At 50.1% G+C, this 19,418-nt stretch overlaps 1 protein-coding gene and 1 long non-coding RNA gene across 5 annotated transcripts; one reads left to right on the top strand and one right to left on the bottom strand.

Annotated features, from left to right (window-relative positions):
* Nucleotides 1–1,293: 1,293 nt before the first annotated feature.
* Nucleotides 1,294–12,057, top strand: RSAD1 (radical S-adenosyl methionine domain containing 1). 4 transcript variants are annotated; one of them, XM_082704670.1, is made up of 10 exons: nucleotides 1,294–1,717; nucleotides 2,102–2,235; nucleotides 2,353–2,557; nucleotides 5,226–5,591; nucleotides 5,768–5,831; nucleotides 6,272–6,419; nucleotides 6,569–6,623; nucleotides 6,948–7,051; nucleotides 7,230–7,379; nucleotides 11,611–12,057. In XM_082704670.1, exons 1-9 carry the CDS (start codon nucleotides 1,574–1,576, stop codon nucleotides 7,345–7,347), a joined length of 1,338 nt encoding a protein of 445 aa, XP_082560796.1. In that variant the 5' UTR covers nucleotides 1,294–1,573; the 3' UTR covers nucleotides 7,348–7,379; nucleotides 11,611–12,057. The 4 variants fall into 4 exon arrangements, 2 of the variants coding, with proteins under 2 accessions (XP_082560796.1, XP_082560795.1); XR_014304341.1 differs by having other exon boundaries at nucleotides 1,410–1,717; nucleotides 6,272–6,363; XR_014304340.1 differs by lacking the exon at nucleotides 6,948–7,051 and having other exon boundaries at nucleotides 1,410–1,717; nucleotides 6,272–6,363.
* On the bottom strand, nucleotides 1,726–6,951 carry LOC309850574. Its single transcript, XR_014304342.1, has 3 exons — nucleotides 6,621–6,951; nucleotides 5,798–5,945; nucleotides 1,726–1,828 (listed from the first exon to the last, which is right to left on the bottom strand). It is a non-coding gene; the product is annotated as an uncharacterized lncRNA (long non-coding RNA).
* Nucleotides 12,058–19,418: the final 7,361 nt, after the last annotated feature.

Genomic DNA, 19,418 nt, shown 5'->3' with positions numbered 1-19,418 from the left:
ATATTGCATATACTATATGATTCACTCATTTGAAGTATCTTACTCAATGTAAGTTTTTGTGTATTCATAGATACGTGGAATCATCCCCTAAATCAATTGTTTTTCACTGAAGTACAGTTGACACACAATGTTACATTAAAGCCCACTTTAAACATCTTCATCACCTTAAAAAGAAACTCCATAACCCTTAGTTATCATCCCACATCCTGTTATTCCCCTACTCAAAAACAACCCCCAAAACAACCCATCTTTTTTAAATAGGTGAGCCTGGGGCTTCCTTGATGCGCGGTCAGATCCAGCATGCTGGAGCTTGACCCAAGAAACAAAACAGCTGGGTTCCTAAAAGAGCATCGGTTTCCAGCTCACAGAGGCCAAAACTTTCCTACTGCTTTCTGTACTCACCTCCCAGTGTGTCTGCCCCCTCCAGCAGCAGCCTTCTCTTTACTTTTTTTTTTTTTAAGATTTTATTTATTTATTTGACAAGAGCAAAGGAGGGAACACAAGCAGGGGGAGTGGGAGAGGAAGAAGCAGGCTTCCCACTGGATAGGGAGCCAGATGCAGGACTGGATCCAGGGATCATGACCTGAGCTGAAGGCAGGTGCTTAATGACTGAACCACCCAGGCGCCCCTCCTATTTACTTTTCAGAAAATCAGCGGAAGTTCAGGATCCTCCCAGTGCCTGGCACTGTGCTAGGTGTTTTCATATGCATCTTCTCTTGAAATTTTCCCAACAACCCTACCAAGTAGGCACTAGCCCCATATCACAAATAGTGAAACTAGAAACTCAGAGAGGTTCAGATTCTTACCCAAGGCTGCACAGCTGGAATTAGAACCCATGATCTTTCCACTTTATCAAATTTCTTCAGGTGCTTGCTTCTGCAGCCTTTCACCTGCACCGCCTCTTTCCTACATACCCCACCTTCTACTCTCCCAGCCGGTGCCCAGGTTGGGCTGATCCAGGAGATAAAAGCTTACTCTCCTGGCCAAGCCAGCTGCCCCTGGGAATTTCTGCACCTTCAGCATCCAACCCCTCTCCTTCCCCCACTGACTCCACGGCCCTCGCATCAGATCCGCAGCAGAACACAGCATACTGCCCTGGTATCCAGCAGATACCGAATTAGCATCTGTCGCCCTTTGTCTCTTACTGGTTTGGCTCCCTCCTGTCTTAAGCACCTGTACTGCGACCCGGTTTTGTGCATCTGGATGTTCCCAGTGTCCAGCCCTAAGCCAGGCACATAAAATGTGAAGGAACTGATTGAACGGACTCAGAATTCCTGGGTGGGTTGAGGAACTCGCCCTCGGACAGGGTGAAAAAAGGACCGTGGCTGAGCCCCGTCCCCGCCCTGGAAAAAGACGAACACGCGGCTGCGGAGAGTGCGTCCGTGACCGGCAGGTGGCGCCGCAGCAGCGAGGCCCCGGGCCCTACAGGGACGTCTCGGGACGCGAGGCCCGCGGTCACCCAGCCGCTCTTCCTTCCGCCGGGGCGGCCCGGCGGGCCCGGCTGGGCGCACTCCCGTGCACCCCGGGCGCGTGTCGGCCGGACGCCCCGGCGCACCGGCCTCTCCCGGCCACAATGGGCGCCATGACGCTCCCCGGGGCCGGAGCCCGCGGCTGCACAGCCGCGGCCAAAATGGCCCAGAGGCGCCGCTACGCGGAGTACGCGAGAGGATCCCCGAGTCGTGGGCCCCCGGTCTCGCGCGCTGCGCTTTACGTGCACGTGAGTGGGGCGGGGGCGGCGGGCCAGAGCCCACGTGGCGGCTGGCGGTGCAGGGAAGCCACCTCCTTCTGTCCCGGCCTCCAGACGAGGTCTGGGACAGGACGCGGTGCCCTGGCAAGAAAATGCCCTGGATCAGAGACCTGAAGCCTTTGGTGCTCACCAGTTCCGTGACCTTGACCAAGTGATTTCCCCTCTGAGCCTCAGTTTTCTCCTAATGAAGTGGGCATAATATTCCCTGTCCCACCTGCCTTGGGGAGTTAGGTGGCTTAGATGGTGCAGCCGCTGTTGATAACTTTGGGATGGGGATGTGTGCGACGGAACCCTACAAGGAGCCAGGGCCCCTGGGGTCACCCCTAGCCCCGCTCATCCACTCCTGCCCCCCAGTGGCCGTACTGTGAGAAGCGCTGCAGTTACTGCAATTTCAACAAATACATCCCCCGCGGCGTGGAGGAGGCAGCCATGCGGAGCTGTCTGGTGACGGAGGCTCGGACACTGCTGCGACTCAGCGGGGTGCAGAGGTCGGTACTGGGGTTGTAGGCAGGGTCTTGAAAGTTGTTTGAAGGGAGTACCTAGGACTAGTGCTGGCGTCCCGGAGGACTCCCCCAGGTCTCATCTTCTCCCTCCTCTTTCCCCAGGGTGGAATCTGTGTTCTTTGGTGGGGGAACCCCTAGTCTGGCCAGTCCCAGCACCGTGGCCGCTGTCCTGGAGGCGGTGGACCAGGCAGCTCACCTGCCTGCAGACTCCGAAGTCACACTGGAGGCCAACCCCACTTCCGCCCCAGGCTCCAGGCTGGCTGCTTTTGGGGCAGCAGGGGTCAACAGGTTGTCCATCGGGCTTCAGGTAATCCATCTCAACCCAGTGAATCCCAGGACACCCACACCTGCAGTGCTGTCTCTCCTCTGGTCACATTCATTAACTGGGCAAACATGGGCTTCAGGTAATCCATCTCAACCCAGTGAATCCCAGGACACCCACACCTGCAGTGCTGTCTCTCCTCTGGTCACATTCATTAACTGGGCAAACATTAATTGAGCTCCTCTAGGTGCTAGGGCCCAGGAGGCATGGGAAAGTGTATGGTGACACTTACCACTGCTTAATTGCTGCTGTGCTAGACCACAGGCTCTATGAGGCTGGGATCATGCATGCATTTTTTTTTTTTTTTTTAAATCACAGTATTCCAAGTACCCGCCATAGTGCCTGGCACATAGCAGACACTCAAAATTTTTTGTTGCATGATTGGAGACATAGGAGAAGACAGGCTGGTCATCAGATCATTGCAGCATGGAAATGGCTGCCAATAAAGGGAGTCTGGACAAAAGACTTTCAGAGTACAGCCCTGAAGGGCTTCTCAGTCTGGTGAAATCCTGGACAGCGTCCTAGAGGAGGTGATCTTTGAATGAGGAGGAGGACTTCCATGAGAGGGTGTGGGAGGAAAAGACACAGGATATGGAAGAGTCTTGCATGTTCTGGGGAGCTAGGAGTCATTCTGTAACTGGAGAGGCTGGAGGCAAGGCAGCAGGGTAGGGCCCAAAAGCCTTGAGGATCATATTAGGGAATTTGGGGTTTTGGCCTACTGATGATAAGGGACTTGTTGAAGGTTTTTAAGTAGGGGAGAAACATTCTTTTCAGGTTGACTCCTGGTATTTCCATATCCAGTACTGTCTACTCTTCTGATACATCTACCACTTATTATAGAGTTTGGGGTCAGGGCTTTGTCCTGATGGGATATGCTGAAAAGGACACATCATTTCTAAGCTATTCTGGTCCCCACATGCTTTTCTTAAATCTAATTGTGGGGAACCATCAGGGAAATCTAAATGAAAAAACTTTTTTGGGAGCATCTTACTGGCTCAGTCAGTGGAGTATGTGACTCTTGGTCTCAGGGTCGTGAGTTCAGGCCCCACAGTAGAGATTACTTAAGTAAATAAACTTTTTTCTTAAAAAGACTTTTTTTGTGGTAAGAACAGATAACTTGAGATCAGTCTACCCTCTAAACAAATTTTTTGGTGTACTGTATGGTATTAATAACTTTAAGCACAGCGTTGTACAGTAAGTCTCTAGAACTTACTAAGAGACGTTTTAAAAACTGGCCTGTGTTCTTCAAAAATGTCATGTCATGAAAGACAAAGGGTGAGTATCTAGACGCAAAGAGATAAAAGGAACAATGAGAGCTAACTGCAGTGTGTGACCCAGTTGGATCCTGGATTCGGGTGGCAAAGGGAAGTTACTACAGTGGGCATTATTGGGACAGCTTTGAATATGACTCTGTATTAGATAATGGTGTCGTGTCAGTGTTACGTTTCCTGAACTCTATAATCGGACTGTGGTTATGTAAGAGAGTGTCCTTGTTCTTAGGAAATGCGCACTTGAGTATTTAGGGGTACAGGGGTACGGTGTTTAAGTTAATTACATGAAAGCCGCCACATTGCAAGTGCTCACTAGCATGTGGTCAGTGGCTCGCATATTCTACTACAATGTTCTATATCTGCAGTGACCTGTACAGTAGCCACTGACCACATGTCAGCAAGCACTTGGAATATGGTTATTAAAATTTAGCTAACTTAAAATTAAATAGCCACATGTGGTTAGTGTCTGCTGTATTGTATAGTGCAGACAGAGGACATCTCTGTCATCCCGGGAAATTCTTTGGTCAGTGCTAGCCGATCACTTACTGCCAAATGATTCAACATTGTAATCACATCCGTGTATATTTAGAGACAAAGCAATGTGGTGAAATGTTACTCGTGAATCTAAATGAAGGTCTTTATGGTACTGGTCTTTCAGTTTTTCTGGAGGTTTAAAGTATTTTTCAAAAAGGAAAAACTTAAAAACACTCTTGGCTTTGGAGTCAGACAGTCCTAAATTCGAGGTCTTTGTGTGACCTTGGACAAGTTACTTGGCATTTCTTTTATTTTTTTTAAGACTTTATTTATTTATTTGAGAGAGAAGGAGAGAGCGAGCGCACAGGAGAGCATGAGCGGAGGAGGGGGTGGATCCCAGGACCTTGGGATCAGGACCTGAGCCCAAGGCAGACGCTTAACTGACTGAGCCACCCAAGCGCCCCTAACACGTCTAAAGCTTTTTTTTTTTAATCTATAAAGTAGAGCTAATGTCGGAGGATTATCAGGATACATTACATGTTGTTTAAAAATGCTTTGCGGGGGCACCTGGGTGGCTCAGTGGGTTAAGCCTCTGCCTTCGGCTCAGGTCATGATCTCAGGGTCCTGGGATCGAGCCCTGCATTGGGCTCTCTGCTCAGCAGGGAGCCCTCTTCCCCCCTCTCTCTGCCTGCCTCTCTGCCTACTATGTGATCTCTGTCAATTAAATAAATAAAATCTTTAAAAAAAAAAAAAAAACGCTTTGCGCACAATGAACTGTAACCCTTGGTCATGGCTTGACCGTGGCCTTCCGGCTGCGTCCTGTGTATCTGTCCTCAGTAAGGTCTGTCACATGTTCCTGTCTGTCTCTGAGCTGGCCTCTGTGCTTATACCCGACCCTCTTTCCTCAGTCCCTGGATGACACCGAGCTCCAGCTGCTGGGGCGGACGCACTCGGCCCGCGATGCTCTGCAGACACTGGCAGAGGCGCGGCGCCTCTTCCCTGGCCGCGTGTCTGTGGACCTGATGCTGGGGTTGCCCGCCCAGCAGGTGGGGCCGTGGCTTGGGCAGCTGCGGACGCTGCTGGGCTGCTGTGACGACCACATCTCCCTCTACCAGCTGAGCCTGGAGCGGGGCACCGCACTCTTCACCCACGTGCAGCGGGGCACCCTTCCTGCCCCTGACCCTGAGCTCGCTGCTGCAATGTACCAGGAGGGACGGGCCATGCTTCGGAAGGCCGGCTTCCGCCAGTATGAGGTCTCCAACTTCGCCCGGAATGTAAGTGTTGGGGAACAGGCAGGCTAAGCTGGAGAACTGTGGCCCTCTGGGGAGGGTAGTTTCTGCTGGCTGCTCTCCAGGCCTGAGATAGGACCTTCTATCCTTTTGGCCCTTACCTTAGCAGAAAGGGGCCCACCTTCTTCACTCTGAACAAACTATTCCCTCCCTCCCCGCAGGGGGCGCTCAGTACTCACAATTGGACTTACTGGCAGTGTGGTCAGTACCTTGGCGTTGGGCCCGGTGAGTCCCCCGTGAACCTGAACCGTGAACCGGAGAAGGGATGACTCAGGAGCAGAACGTCACGGCTGTGTTGTCTTGGGCCACTTATTAACCTCTCCGAGCCTCTCTTTCATTCTGCATAAAGTGCAGCAACAAATAACACAAATTTTGTAGAGCCAGTGAATACATATTTTGAGATGCTGGACGTAGCGCCTGGCACTGTGGTTCTCAGTTGTTAGCACATTTATCAGAATTACCGGGAGGGCCTGTTAAAACGCGGATCATTGGGCACCACGGCCAGAGTTTCTAATTGGACGGGCTTGGTTGGAGTAATCTACATGTCTAGCATATTAGATGATACCTGTCCAGGGACCACATCTTGAGAACCACTGATTCAGCTCTGAGCTGGCAAGCACCCAGCATTTTTTGGCTACTGAAATGGAGTTGCTTGATGTTGCCAGGGGCCCATGGGCGATTTGCGCCCCAGGGGGCTGGGAGCCACACCCGGGAGGCTCGGATCCAGACCCTGGAGCCAGACAACTGGATGAAAGAGGTGATGCGGTTTGGACATGGCACCCGAAGGCGCGTCCCCCTGGGCCGGCTGGAGCTGTGAGCATCTGAGGGGGCCTGCACCCCCAGAGCCGTCCTGCTTTGCCCTTCCCCCCTCCCTTCCCATCCCGCATGTCCTTATATGTGTGTTTAAGTATGGGGGAGGCTAATGTCTCCTCTGCAAGACACGCTGATGGTTGTTCTCCCAGGCTAGAGGAAGTTTTGGCCATGGGGCTACGTACGGACGTGGGGATCACTCACCAGGTAAGGCGGTGGTGGGGGGCTGTGGCACACTACTTCCTTCTCCTAGGTCTTGCAGAATCCCTCTCCCTTCTGTGCACGCCCACAGGCACCGCAGATGCAAACCTAGTTCTCTGGGCGGGGCAGCTGGAGGTTGGCCTTGGCCCAGCCAGGACCTAATGGGCAGAAACCCTGGGCAGGGTGGGGCCATGGTGAGGACCCTGGACTAAGGCTGCAGCCCCTCCCCCCCACTCTAGATGGCATGAGTCATTGCAGAAATCCCTGTGCAGAGTAGCCTGGCCAGCTATCCGCATGGTCTCTGCACCCCTCCCCCTTCTGGTTTCCCAGCACTGGCAGCAGTTTGAGCCTGAGCTGAGCCTCTGGGACGTGTTTGGAGCAAGCCAGGAGGTGAAGGTGCTGCTGGTGCAGGGCCTGTTGCTGCTGGATCACAGGTGTGTCGTGGTGGGGGCAGGAACCAGGAGGGCCAGGGAGCCCTGACTATACAGATCCACAGGCCCAGAGAGAAAAGGACTGATGGGGGAGCAGTGGCTGGGGGCTTCATACTGCTGAAGGGCGAGGATTGAAATTGGTAAGACAAAGCGGTCACACCCAGGCCTCTTGGTTTTCCAGGGGTCTTCGGTGTTCCTGGGAGGGTCTGGCTGTGCTAGACTGTCTGCTGCTGACCCTCCTGCCTCGACTCCAAGAAGCCTGGGCGCAGAGGACTCCCTCCCCTGTGCAAGGAGGATGACCAGACATTCCTGTGTCACAGGATCACGCCAGGTGGGCTTTGGGGGCAGGACTGACACTCTTCACTGGCAGGTGCCATCTCAGCGCCCAGACTTGGCAGCCCCAGGGGCATGGCTACAGCAAGGTTCATGGGAGGACATTTCTGGTTTGGGAACTGGTATCAGGTCCACCCATCACCACCATAGAAGGAGTAATGGATTCTGCAAGTGCCTCTTGCTAGTGGGCTCTAAAGCAAATCCTGGCTGGCAAGAGATTCTGAGAACTCGAGCTCTCAGGCTTCTCGTCCCTACAACATAGGGCAGGGCATAGAGGTCCCCCTGGCGTGTGCTGGGGGCCCATGCCTACATCCAGGACAGTGGCCTGCCAGACTCTGAAAACAGTAGGAAAGATCAGAGCAGGCCTTACCCTTTCTCTTTGGGCAACCATGTTATGTGTGGGGTGCCAGAGCCTCAGGACCCTCCTGCGAACCCCCACTTCCCTCCCCTCTACACCCCTTCCCTCCAGAGAGTGAAGGTAGGAGAGATCTAAGCAGGGAAAGGGGAGGAGAGAAGAAAGAATCCAGGAACACCCAGAGCCTGGTAATTTTCCCCTGGCCTTTTACCTACAGAAACATTTGCCTGGTTTTATTTAAACAGCCTAACAAACTCAGTGAGCCCGCCTTGACCTTGGTCTTCTTTGTCCAGCCTTCTTCCCTGGAGGGTAGAATCCTGCTTTGGGGGGGCCGAGCCTTGGTCCAGGGCTGAGATTCCTTCCCCCACTGTACATTCCATTTTGAAAGATTCCAAGGCTACAGAAAAGTTAAAAGCACAGTTCAATGTAAAGCGCATAGCCTTCTCTGCGGGGTGTCTGTACAGTCTGGAAAGAGCAAGCATTCGGAATGTCACCAAGGACATCTCCGACCTGTAAAAAGAGAAAAGAGCCATGTTTCCAGACGTTATGCTGAGCCTGTAGAGTTACTGACTGCTAAGTTCTGGCCACATTTACTTTACCTCTGAATAGCCAGCTCGCTCGCTCGCTCTTTTTCTTTGCTGCACCCTTTGAAAGAAAGGTGTAGACATCAAACATTTCAGCTTGTATCTCTTAAGAAAAAGAACATTCTCCTGCATGACCACAGCCCTGCTGTCAACCAGAGAAAGTGTCCATTCATGCAGTGACGTGTGGTCCTTTTTGTTATTTTCCCCAAATGTCTCCAAAACACCATCAAGTTCCTTGGCCAGGGCAGAGGGTGGGGGGAGGGGTGGAGGGTGGGGGGTAAGGCCACACAGGCTCCAGGGACATTTTATGCTTTACTTATGGCCATCCGGTATGTTTGGTTTCTTTTGAAAAAACCTCCTTCCTTTTTGTTTATTTTTATGACAGTAGATTTTTCCGAGTCGAGGCCACCTGTCTTACAGAATGTCCCACATTCTGGGTGTTATGTGTTTGCTAATGATTGGGTTTAGGTAAAACAGTCTGGCAGGAGGTACACACAGATACTGTGTAGCTCAGGGTACGTAATACGGGCAGGTCAGCCCACTCTCAATCATGCTGATTTTGATCATGTGACGAAGGGGGTGGATGGCCAACCTGCCCTGCCCGTCATCCAAGTACATTTTTCTTGGGAAATGAATAGATTATCAGTAGGGTGATACCTTGAGACCCAATGAACGCCTGTTCCCTAACAGTCACTGCGGCAACAGTGTCAGCATTCCCTACTGATCCTTGCTGAAATCAGTGACTCTGCTGGGAGGTGCAGAACGTGCGTTCCTGACTCTAATACCCTGTCCACATTTGTAACTGCCGTTCATCCATTAAAAAAGAGCTTTCCCCCTTTCTTTTTTTTTTTTTTTTTTAAGGGCTGAAACTTTTTTTTTCTTTTTTTAAAGATTTATTTATTTGACAGAGAGAGAGATCACAAGTAGGCAGTGAGGCACCCCGAAAAGGAGGGGGAAGCGGGCTCCCTCCCTATGCGGGACTCGATCCCAGGACCCTGAGATCATGACCTGAGGTGAAGGCAAGAGGCTTTAACCCACTGAGCCACTCAGGTGCCCACAAGGGCTGAAACTCTTAACCTAGAAATTGTATGCAGGGTGTCTGTGTATGTGAGAGAGACCGGCAGGGGTAAAGGGGAGAGAGAGAGCGAGAGAGAAAGGAAGGGGGCATTTTCCCGTGAAGAGGCTCTGTAACTTTCCTACCTTAGCATATCAAAGGGTCCTGTGATGTCAAACATAATTTAGTACGGGTGCCCATCGAAGCATGTTCAGCTCAGCCTCTGGCTGGGTGACTAAGGATGGGGTTCCCTGCATCCCCTCCGATGTGGGAGCACGTGCATTTCCTGGGCACCTAGCGGGTGTGAGTATCAGTCCTTCTCTGACCCTGCGGTAAGGTGGTTAGTATTACTAGCTCTCCTTTGTTCATGAAATATTCAGCAAGCACTAATGGTGTGCTCGGCTAGGGGCTGGGCGTGCAGAGAGGAATAAGACCCACCCAGCCCTCGAGGAACTCACTGCTGGTGTTGATAGATGGGTCGAGAGATAAAGCCCAAGGTTATCGGTAAAGACAGGCCGGCAAGCTAAGCCTGCTGGGAGTTTTGGTTTTGAAGGGCCGGGAGCTAGAAAGGGTGCCTCTGTGTGTGTGTGTGTGTGTGTGTGTGTGTGTGTGTGTGTGTGTGTGTGTTTACCTCCCCCTCTGGCCCTGGGGCAGCTGGAAGGGTGAGCTGTGCTCCTGGGAGGGAGGGTGGGACGGACACCTTTCTTCCCGAGCCTTCCCCTGCGCTTGATACCCAAGAAGTGAGCACGGGCTGGGGCACCAGCCCCATCAGATAACCTAGCACACTCGGGTTTCTCCCAGCTGCCAGGACTCGTGCTACCCGAGATGTCTGGGCCCTCCCTGCTGGGGCACCTCTCGAGGCAGGCGCAGAGGGCTTAGACGGGAGCCAGAGCCCAGTGGGGGCGGCATGGATCACCTTCTGTGACTGGGCCTCCTCCCACCCGCAGCACCCTGATCAGAATCTCTGGCAAGTGGAGCCCAAGGCTGCTAGCTTTTATTATTATTTTTGTTTGTTTATTTTTTAAGAGAGAGAGATTGCAAGTAAGCAGAGAGGCAGGAAGGTGGGGGATGGGGGCGGAAGGAGGCTCCCTGCTGAGCAGAGAGAGCCAGGTGTGCGAGGCTGGATCTGAGGACCCCTTGGATCATGACCTGAGCCGAAGGCAGAGGCTTAACCCAGTGAGCCCCCCAGGTACCCGGCCGCTAGCGTTTACATGTGGGCCAGTTTGGGAAGCGCTGACATTTCCCCCTTCCATCCTGAGGAGATGAGGTTAGGAGATTCGAGGGAAACATGGCTCCTTTCTGACATGATGCAGTGGAGTGGGGTTCCCCCATCTTTGTCTTGGGCCATCCAGGGTTCATTCATCAGGGGGTTCTCCTCCTCCCTAGGGAGGCTCTGGTTGTCATCCCACCCGACAGGCTGAGAGCACAGGAACAAATGAAAGGGGACAAGAAGCCACTTTGGGGACGAAGAGATGAGAGGAGTTGGGGAAGTGGAGTATGTCTGAGCGTGTGGTTACACACCGAGGGACCAAACCTTCCACGGGCTCTAAGAGCGTGTTACCAGTTTAAGCCTTAAACTGAGTTGTCCCCATCCCCGACCGGGCAGTGTGCAGTGGGCAGGACAGCGATTTTATTTTATGGTATTTTATTCTATTTTAGTTTTTTTTTTTTTAAGTAGGCTCTACACCCAACATGGGGCTTGACCTCGAGACCACAAGATCGAGAGCCACATGTTCTACTAACTGAATCAGCCAGGTGCCCCAGAACAGCTATTTTACTTTATTATTTATTTATTTACTTAAGGGTTTTTGGTTTTTTTTTTTAATGTATTTGACCCAGAGAGAAAAAGAGAAGGAGAAAGCAAGCAGAAACAGGGGGAGCAGCAGGCAGAGGCAGAGGGAGAAGCAGGCTCCCCACTGAGCTGGGAGCACGATGTGGGGCTGGATGCGGGGCTTGAACCCAGGACCCTGGGACCATGACCTGAGCCGAAGGCGGTCGCTTAACTGACTGAGCCACCTGGGCACCCCTGTGGGGCAGCTATTTTAATTTTCATTTTACACATGGGGCCATTCAGAGAGATTCTTGACTCAAGTCGTATGAGGAGAAAGTAGCACACCTGGTGTAATGCTTCTGGACATCCAGAACTTTCTGCCACATCATCGTTTCATAACAGATCGGTTAACCTATCTCTTAAATTAGGCAGATTTCTGACCGCTTTCTGGCCTCTGTCCCTCAGGCTTGAAGCTGCTGTGTCTGCCCGGCACCAGGTAGCTGGACTTGAGGTGTCTGTTTTCCCTCCCGAAGAGGCACCAACAGCGAGGCCGTCCCCTTCCTGGGACAGGACTACATGCTGCAAAGAAAAGGACTTGAAATAGTAGGATTGCTGTAAAGTCTGTGTTTTTGGCTCCTGGCCCCCAGGAATTCATATCTGGAAACAGAGTCCCCAAGGGGACAGTATTAGGAGGTGGGACCTTTGGGCGGTGACTAGGTCATGAGGGTGGAGCCTTAGTTTTTCTAAAAGAGGCCCCAGAGGACCCCCCTCGGCTCGCTCTACCATCTGAGAAGATGCGGACGTCTGCAAATCAGGACGTGGACCCTCCACGGACCCGAAATCTGCCTGCACCTTGATCTTGAACTTCCCCCGCCTCCTGAACTGAGAAGTAAATAGTTATTCTTGAACACACCCAGGTTGTGTTACTTTTGTTACAGCAGCCCAAAGGTGCTAAGACAAGGTGGGGAATAACTTGGGTGGTAGATTGCGTTCATTGTTCAAAATGTCTACTAGCCCTCCTTGAGTGCTGCTCTCTGAGGACCCACAGGAGAGGATCCGCCTGCCCTGTTGGACCCGGTTAGGGGGACCATGACAGTGGCCTTGAACTGCTGTAGGAGCCCGGGGAGGGGTTGGGGTGTGGGTGGCGCTCTCTCCCCGCTCTGCCACAGAGGCCTGCCACATTCGGGTAGAGACTGTCAATCTGGGTCCCGGAGTGAATATGGATGCCGATCACAACAGATAGAAGCAGGGGTGAGGAATCACCATTTTGTTGTTGGAAACCGGTAGGTTTTCAGGGTGTCACTGCACTGCAATGTAATTGAGACCGCCCCGGCTGATACAATCTGTAATCCCGCCATTGAAAGATGGATGACCGTCAGGATTCCAGTGGGTAGGAATTCTTACATGCAAATGAGCATGTTTACACACACAGTCTTCCAAAAATGGGAGCATCTCAGTCTTGCCATGGAGCCTTCTCATACCTAATATGTGGTGAGCATCTCTTCGCGTCAGATCTGTGTCCATAGCGTACCACTGTGTGGGCATGCCAAAATTTGGTTTTCCAGTTCCTTTTTGGTGGAACTGAGCATTTAAGTGTTATTTTTGTAAGCTCTGTGATGGACGTCTTAGGTAAATATTTGTACGCGCTGGCTTGACCATTTCCTTAGGTTTAGGATGAGTCCTAAGAAGTGGGATTACTGACTCTGAGGATATGCACATTCTTGAGCTCCACAGTGCCAAAATACCCACCAGGAAGTTTGCCTGGATTTCCCCTCTGGCTGGCTCACTAGTGCTTATTTCTCTGTAATTTTGTCAGTAGCAAGCATGATTGACTTTTCCAGATGATCCCAAGCCAGAGAGCCCTCAACCCAGTCAGCTAATCGCCTGCCTTCCTAACTTCTGCAACTCTTCCGTCCATCTGATCCCTCTCAAGTCAGGGATCCAAGTGGGCACAATCTCTGGGACCACCCAGGCGAAAGGCTGAGCAGGAACTGTTGCCCTGTATTCTAGATTGCATCAGGTTTCTCTTATGCAGAGCCCCTCCTTCCCATCTTCCTCTCCCTGCTTCCCCTTCTTTTCTCTAAGGGGATTTTTAAAGCCACTTTAAAAAAAAAATTATTACACAAACAACATTATGGAAACATTAGAATTCTAAATGAAAAAGAGAGAATAAAAAATCCCCACCCATCAGTGGCCCTAACACATTCAGTGGTTTTTACTGGCCTGTGTTCCCTTACAAGGCAAATGAATGCAAGCTTTTTACCCAGTTGGGCTCCAGCACAGATTTCATTTTGCATCTGCCCCTTTGGCCTCTCCCTGGGTCAGAAGCTCCATTCTTTGTTGTTACATGGCCGTCCTGTCTCATTTTAACTGTTGCGCGATGTTCCAGTGGGTGAATCATTTCATAATTATTACCCTGGTGGAAGTCACTTAAGCGGTTATCCGTTTTCCTCCATTATAAATCATGCTCTGGAAACGTGCTTTTATGGATTTAGCTTCTTTCTTCATTTCAGTTCTTTCCTCTGGTCAGTTCCCAAGAAGGAGAGAGTTGGGGTCAAAGTGCAGGAAGGCACAAATGATTCTTGGTGTGAACTGTTAGAGTTTTCCAGAAGATGTTTCTTTTTCTATTTTCTAGCTCAAAAAATCATAATGCTCTTTTTCAACCATGGAGAAGAAAGCAAAAATTCTACTCCCCAGAAGTTCCCACTACTAACATTTGGACAACCATCCCTCCAGGCGTCTCTCGATGCATTCGTATACATAGAGATGCAGAAATAAAAATAGTTTCTCACCAAAGGGACCATATTCATGTGCCAATTTTGCAAGCTGTTTTTTTACTCAACAGCATGTCCTGGGTTTTTCTCATTGGTTCTGCCACCAACAGGGCCTATGTGGTGGCGTTATGTAGTGTAGTCATAGCTGTGAGCCAAGAGCCATGCCAAGAATTCTATCTGCATTAGCTCATTTAAGCCCCACACCAACCCAGTGAGATAAGTTCTATTATTATCGTGCCCATTTTATAGATGTGAGAACAGGCTCGGAGAGGTAACCGACTACCCCAGGTCCCCTAGGTGGGAAGTGGCGGGACTGGCACTGAGTTTGCATTCTCCAGGGCTCCAAAACCCATGTGTATACAAATAACACACGAATACATTCTTATTGTAAAAAGCACTAACCGTACAAGCATTCCCAGAGCATAGAAAGTAACGTGTGCAGGTCCTCCTCTATACTCCACAGAGTTTCAGCACATGTGTCCATGAAGTTTAGGTTCAAGTATATGTGACAGAGAACCAAAGTAACATAAGCTAAAGCAAATGAATAATGTTTCGTTTTCTTCCATGTCCAAGAGGTCTGCCCTTGAACCTGACCAACTTACACAGGCCTTCCTTTCTTTGGTGACCTTTCTTATTGTGATGAAGCCCCCAGGGAGAAGCCAAATGCCTTTCTGAGGACCAGTGGGGGACAAGCAAGGTCTGGGCTCCTGGAGGTTGCTTTAGATCACTGAAGAGGCAAATACCCATCCTCTGGGTCCCCCACCACCAGCAATTCATGAACAATACAAATGAGTGATGCAAACTGTCCAGCAGGCAACCCTAATCTTGAACAAGGTCTGCAGGTTCCGGGGACAATTCAACAATCCTACTCACACACCCCCCAGCTTGGAGGTACCTGGATGTACATGGATGTACCTGGATAAAACGCTAAGTGAAGGAAACCAGACACACAAGGCCACATACTATATGACTTCATATATATAAAATGTCCAGAATAGTTACATCCATAGAGATAGAAAGTAGATGAGGGGGTGCCTAGGTGGCTCAATGGGTTAAGCCTCTGCCTTCAGCTCAGGTCCTGATCTCAGGGTCCCGGGATTGAGCCCCACATTGGGCTCTCTGCTTGTCGGGGAGCCTGCTTCCCCCCCCCTCCCGCCTGTCTCTCTGCCTACTTGTGATCTCTGTCAAATAAATAAATATTTTTTTAAAAGATTTATTTATTCATTTAAGAGAGAGGGCGAGAGCCCATGAGCAGGGGGAAGGGCAAAGCAGGGGGGATGGGGAGGGGGTGCTGAGCAGACTTCCTGCTGAGTGGGGCACCTGACACCAGGCTCAATCCCAGGACCCTGAGATGAAGACTTGAGCCAAAATCAAGAGTCAGATGCTTAACTGACTGAGCCACCCAGACACCCCAAGAAATGATTTAACATATATTAAGTATGTGAATTTAATCTCTAAAGGTCACATGCCGGGCGCCTGGGTGGCTCAGTGGGTTAAGCCGCTGCCTTTGGCTCAGGTCATGATCTCAGGGTCTTGGGATCGAGTCCCGCATCGGGCTCTCTGCTCAGCAGGGAGCCTGCTTCCTCCTCTCTCTCTCTTCCTGCCTCTCTGCCTACTTGTAATCTCTCTCTGTCAAATAAATAAATAAAATCTTTAAAAAAAAAAATCCTTAAAGGTCACATGCCTTTTAGGAATTTTTTTTCTATCAGCTCAATCTGGACTGCTCTACAAATCCCACAGAGTTTAAGCTAAATGGCAACTAACCTCCCTGAGGGCCCACCGTGGCCTTGGTAGCCTTCTAAGAACTTCAACTGTTCTTCTTGTTTTAAATTGAGACAAAATTCACATGACACTTCAAATAACAATGAATTCACCATTAAGGGGCACCTGGCCGGCTCAGTCAGTGGAGCATGTGACTCAATCTCAGGGTTGTGAGATCCAGCCCCACACTGGGCATAGAGATGACTCAAAGAAAAGTAAAATCTATCTTTTTTTAAAAAAGATTTTATTTATTTACTTGAGAAAAAGAGAGCACGTGAGCAAGGGAGCAAGCACAAGTGGGGAGGAGCAGAAGGAGAGGGAGAAGCAGACTCCCTGCTGAGCAGGGAGCCCAGCCCAATGCAGGGCTCCCTCCCAGGATCCCAGGATCATGTCCTGAGCCAAAAGCAGATGCTTAACAGACTGAGCCACCCAGATGCCCCCAAAATCTTTTTTTTTTTTTTTTTAAAGATTTTATTTTTTTATTTGTCAGAGAGAGAGCAAGCGAGAGTGAGCACAGGCAGACAAAGTGGAAGGCAGAGTCAGAGGGAGAAGCAGGCTCCCCGCGGAGCAAGGAGCCCGATGTGGGACTCGATCCCAGGACGCTGGGATCATGACCTGAGCTGAAGGCAGTTGCTTAACCAACTGAGCCACCCAGGTGTCCCTCTTTTTTATTTTTTTAGATGTATTTATTGATTTGAGAAAGAGGAAGAGCAGGGGTGGAGGGGCAGAGGGAGAGAGAGAATCTCAAGTAGACTCCCACTGAGCATGGGGCCAGACTCAGCTTAATCTCACAACCCTGAGATCATGACCTGAGCTGAAATCAAGTGTTGGATACTTAACTGCCTGAGCTACCCAGGTGCCCCAAGGAAAAATAAAATCCAAAAACAAAATTAAAATTCACCATTTAAAGTTTACAATTCAGTGGGTTTTACTATATTCATAAGGTTATGTAACCATCACCACTATCTAGTTCCAGAACATTTCTGTCACCCTGGAAAGAAACCCATATCCATTAACAGCGACTCTTCAACCCCCCACCCTTCCAACCTCCTTCCCTGGCAAACACTCATCTACTTTCTTTCTTTCTTTCTTTTTTTTTTTTTTAAGATTTTATTTATTTGTTTGACAGACAGAGATCACAAGTAGGCAGAGAGGCAGGAAGCAGGCTCCCTACTGAGCAGAGAGCCTGAAGCGTGGCTTGATCCCAGGACCCTGAGATCATGACCTGAGCCAGAGGCAGAGGCTTAACCCACTGAGCCACCTGGGTGCCCGAATAAATAAATCTTTAAAAAAAGCATTTCTTAACATACAGTTTCTTCTTCCGTTTATTTTCATACCGTTTCAATTTTATGTACTTTATACACATTATGCATACATATAATAAATGTAAACATTTATTTGTGTGGTGTTTTAAAAATCTGATTTTCATAGTGTGCTGGGCTGGCTCAGTCAGTACAGCATGGGACTCTTGGTCTCAGGGTCGTGAATTCAAACCCCACTCTTGGGCATGGAGATTCCTTAAAAAAAAAATAAATAAAATTTGATTTTCATGACCGCTGTAGATATTTTAAAGATGTGAGCCTTGGGCTTCCAAGGCTTAGGCTGCCTTTGTTTTTGAAGCCTCCATTGAGTCGTGAGTCCAAGGCTGCTGTGTGACTGGGCCCATCTGCTCAAGGCCAGACCTTTCACTCAATTGCTTATGAGCTGTGTGACCTGGGACAAGACTAAGGTTGCCAGATTTAGCAAATAAAAATACACTCAGTTACATTTGAAATTCAGATAAGACAATACATTTTTACTGTATGTTCCAAGTATTGCATGACATACTTATACTAAAAAACATATGTATATATCTGTGTTTTAAAATATTTTATTTATTTATTGGGGGGGGCACGAGTGGGGGGAGGGGCAGAAGGAGAAGCAGACTCCCTGCTGAGCAGAGAGCCTGATCCAGGACTCTATCCCAGGACCCCAGGATCATGACCTCAACCAAAGGCAGATGCTTAACAGACTGAGCCACCCAGGTGCCCTGTATATACTTGCCTTATCTGAAATTCTAACTTAACAGGGCTTTCTGTAATTTCTCTAGCAGCCTTGAACATGGCCCTCATTACCTAGGAAAGAATTTTCTAATGGAATCTTATTTAATTCTTACAACTCCCTATTTTTGCCACAGAACAGACAGGCTCTGAGAGGCTGAGTGACATAGCTCAAAGTCCCCCAGCCAGAAAATTATTGAGCTGGGATTTGAACTTGGTTGTGTGGAATTTGGATGCTCTTCTAGAATGGAACTCAAGAACAATAAGCCGTGATTCACTTACTGATAACATGGGAGTCTTGAACTAACTTGGGAATGACACAAGTTTTCACTGACCACAGAGGAATGTAGAAAAAGTGTTAGAGAATCAAATTTAAGGCAGCGTCTATACAGCCCCATCTATACGAATCTTCTACGGCTACCGTAACACACTGCCACAAACTTGGAGGCCCCAAATAACACAAACTTTGTATCTTACAGTGCCATAGGTCACAAGTCAGAAATGGCTAAAATCCAGGTGTCCACAGAGCTGTTCCCCCTGGGGCTCTAGGAAAAGTGGCATCTTGACTTTTCTAGCGACTAAAGCCTGTGGCATTTTTGGCTCATGGCCACATCGCTCTTACTCTACCTCCTGCCATCGTCTCCTTCTCTGACTCTGACCCCCTGCCTCTCTCTTACAAGGACCCAGTGATTACACTGGCCCAGTGATTACTCCCCTTCTCACCCCCCTCTGCAGATCACATCTGTGAAGCCCCTTTTTGTGTGTTGAGGTAACCAACTCACAGCTTCTGGCGATGAGGATGTGGAAATCTTTGGGGAGCTATTCCTCTGCCTACCGCACAGTCTAAGAAAGAAATTAGTGGACTGGAGTGCTCTGGGCCTTGACTACAATCCCTTTCCTCTGTAGTTTTCAGAAGACTGACACACAGTTTACTTTTGTTTTTTGCCTTGCACTGATCCTGGGAAGTCATGGAAGGCAGGCAGCATGGAGCCCATTCTGTAAGGGAAGCAGGGGTGGGGAGACCCAGTGCCCCAGACAAACAGCCAGAGAGAGTTGGGCCCAGAGCTTTTCATCAGCATCTTCTCTCCTGGCCAGGTGCCACTAGAACAGTTGTTCTCACTGGTGGCCTGAGGCAATTCCTCAGGTAGTCGCTTCCCCCAGTCAAGTGGAGGAAGCCCTCAAGGGGAGCCCGCTCCCTCAGCCCTCATTCTCTCCTCAGCAATCAGTCTTCTCTGACCAGAACAAGGAGGGAGGGCGTGAGAGAAGGAAGGAACTGGCAGAGAACCTCCAACCTCAGCACAGAGCCCCAGACCTTGATGTCCGCTCACCTTGGGGATGTCCTTGACAGCGGTCCAGACAGATGGTCCCAGAGATTTCCACACCAGAGGCAAGTTCTGGTTCTTAGAAAAGTCTTACAGCAAACCTCCTGGCCATGTCACTGTGGTTTATGGTTTTGCCTTTGAGTGCTGCTGCCCAGGGGGCCAGGTTCCCTCCCTGCCCCACAGATACTGGAAGGCAGCTACCAGGAACCTACTGGGGTGTCTCCAGGCTTCCCCCCACCCCCACCCATTGTCGATGGCTTCCAAGTGCCAGACACTATTCCAGGATCCAGCCGCGAATCTGACTGGCAAGCGGCCCATTCCCCAGGCCCTCACGCTTCAGTGGGAGCCGGCCAACAGAAGGATGGGGTAAGGATTCT

The sequence above is a fragment of the Mustela nivalis genome (genome assembly GCF_964662115.1).
Source record: "Mustela nivalis genome assembly, chromosome: 17".
Taxonomy (NCBI): Eukaryota; Metazoa; Chordata; class Mammalia; order Carnivora; family Mustelidae; genus Mustela; species Mustela nivalis.
The sequence above is the reverse complement of the archived record's forward strand: the minus strand, read 5'-3'. Positions and strand labels throughout refer to the sequence as shown.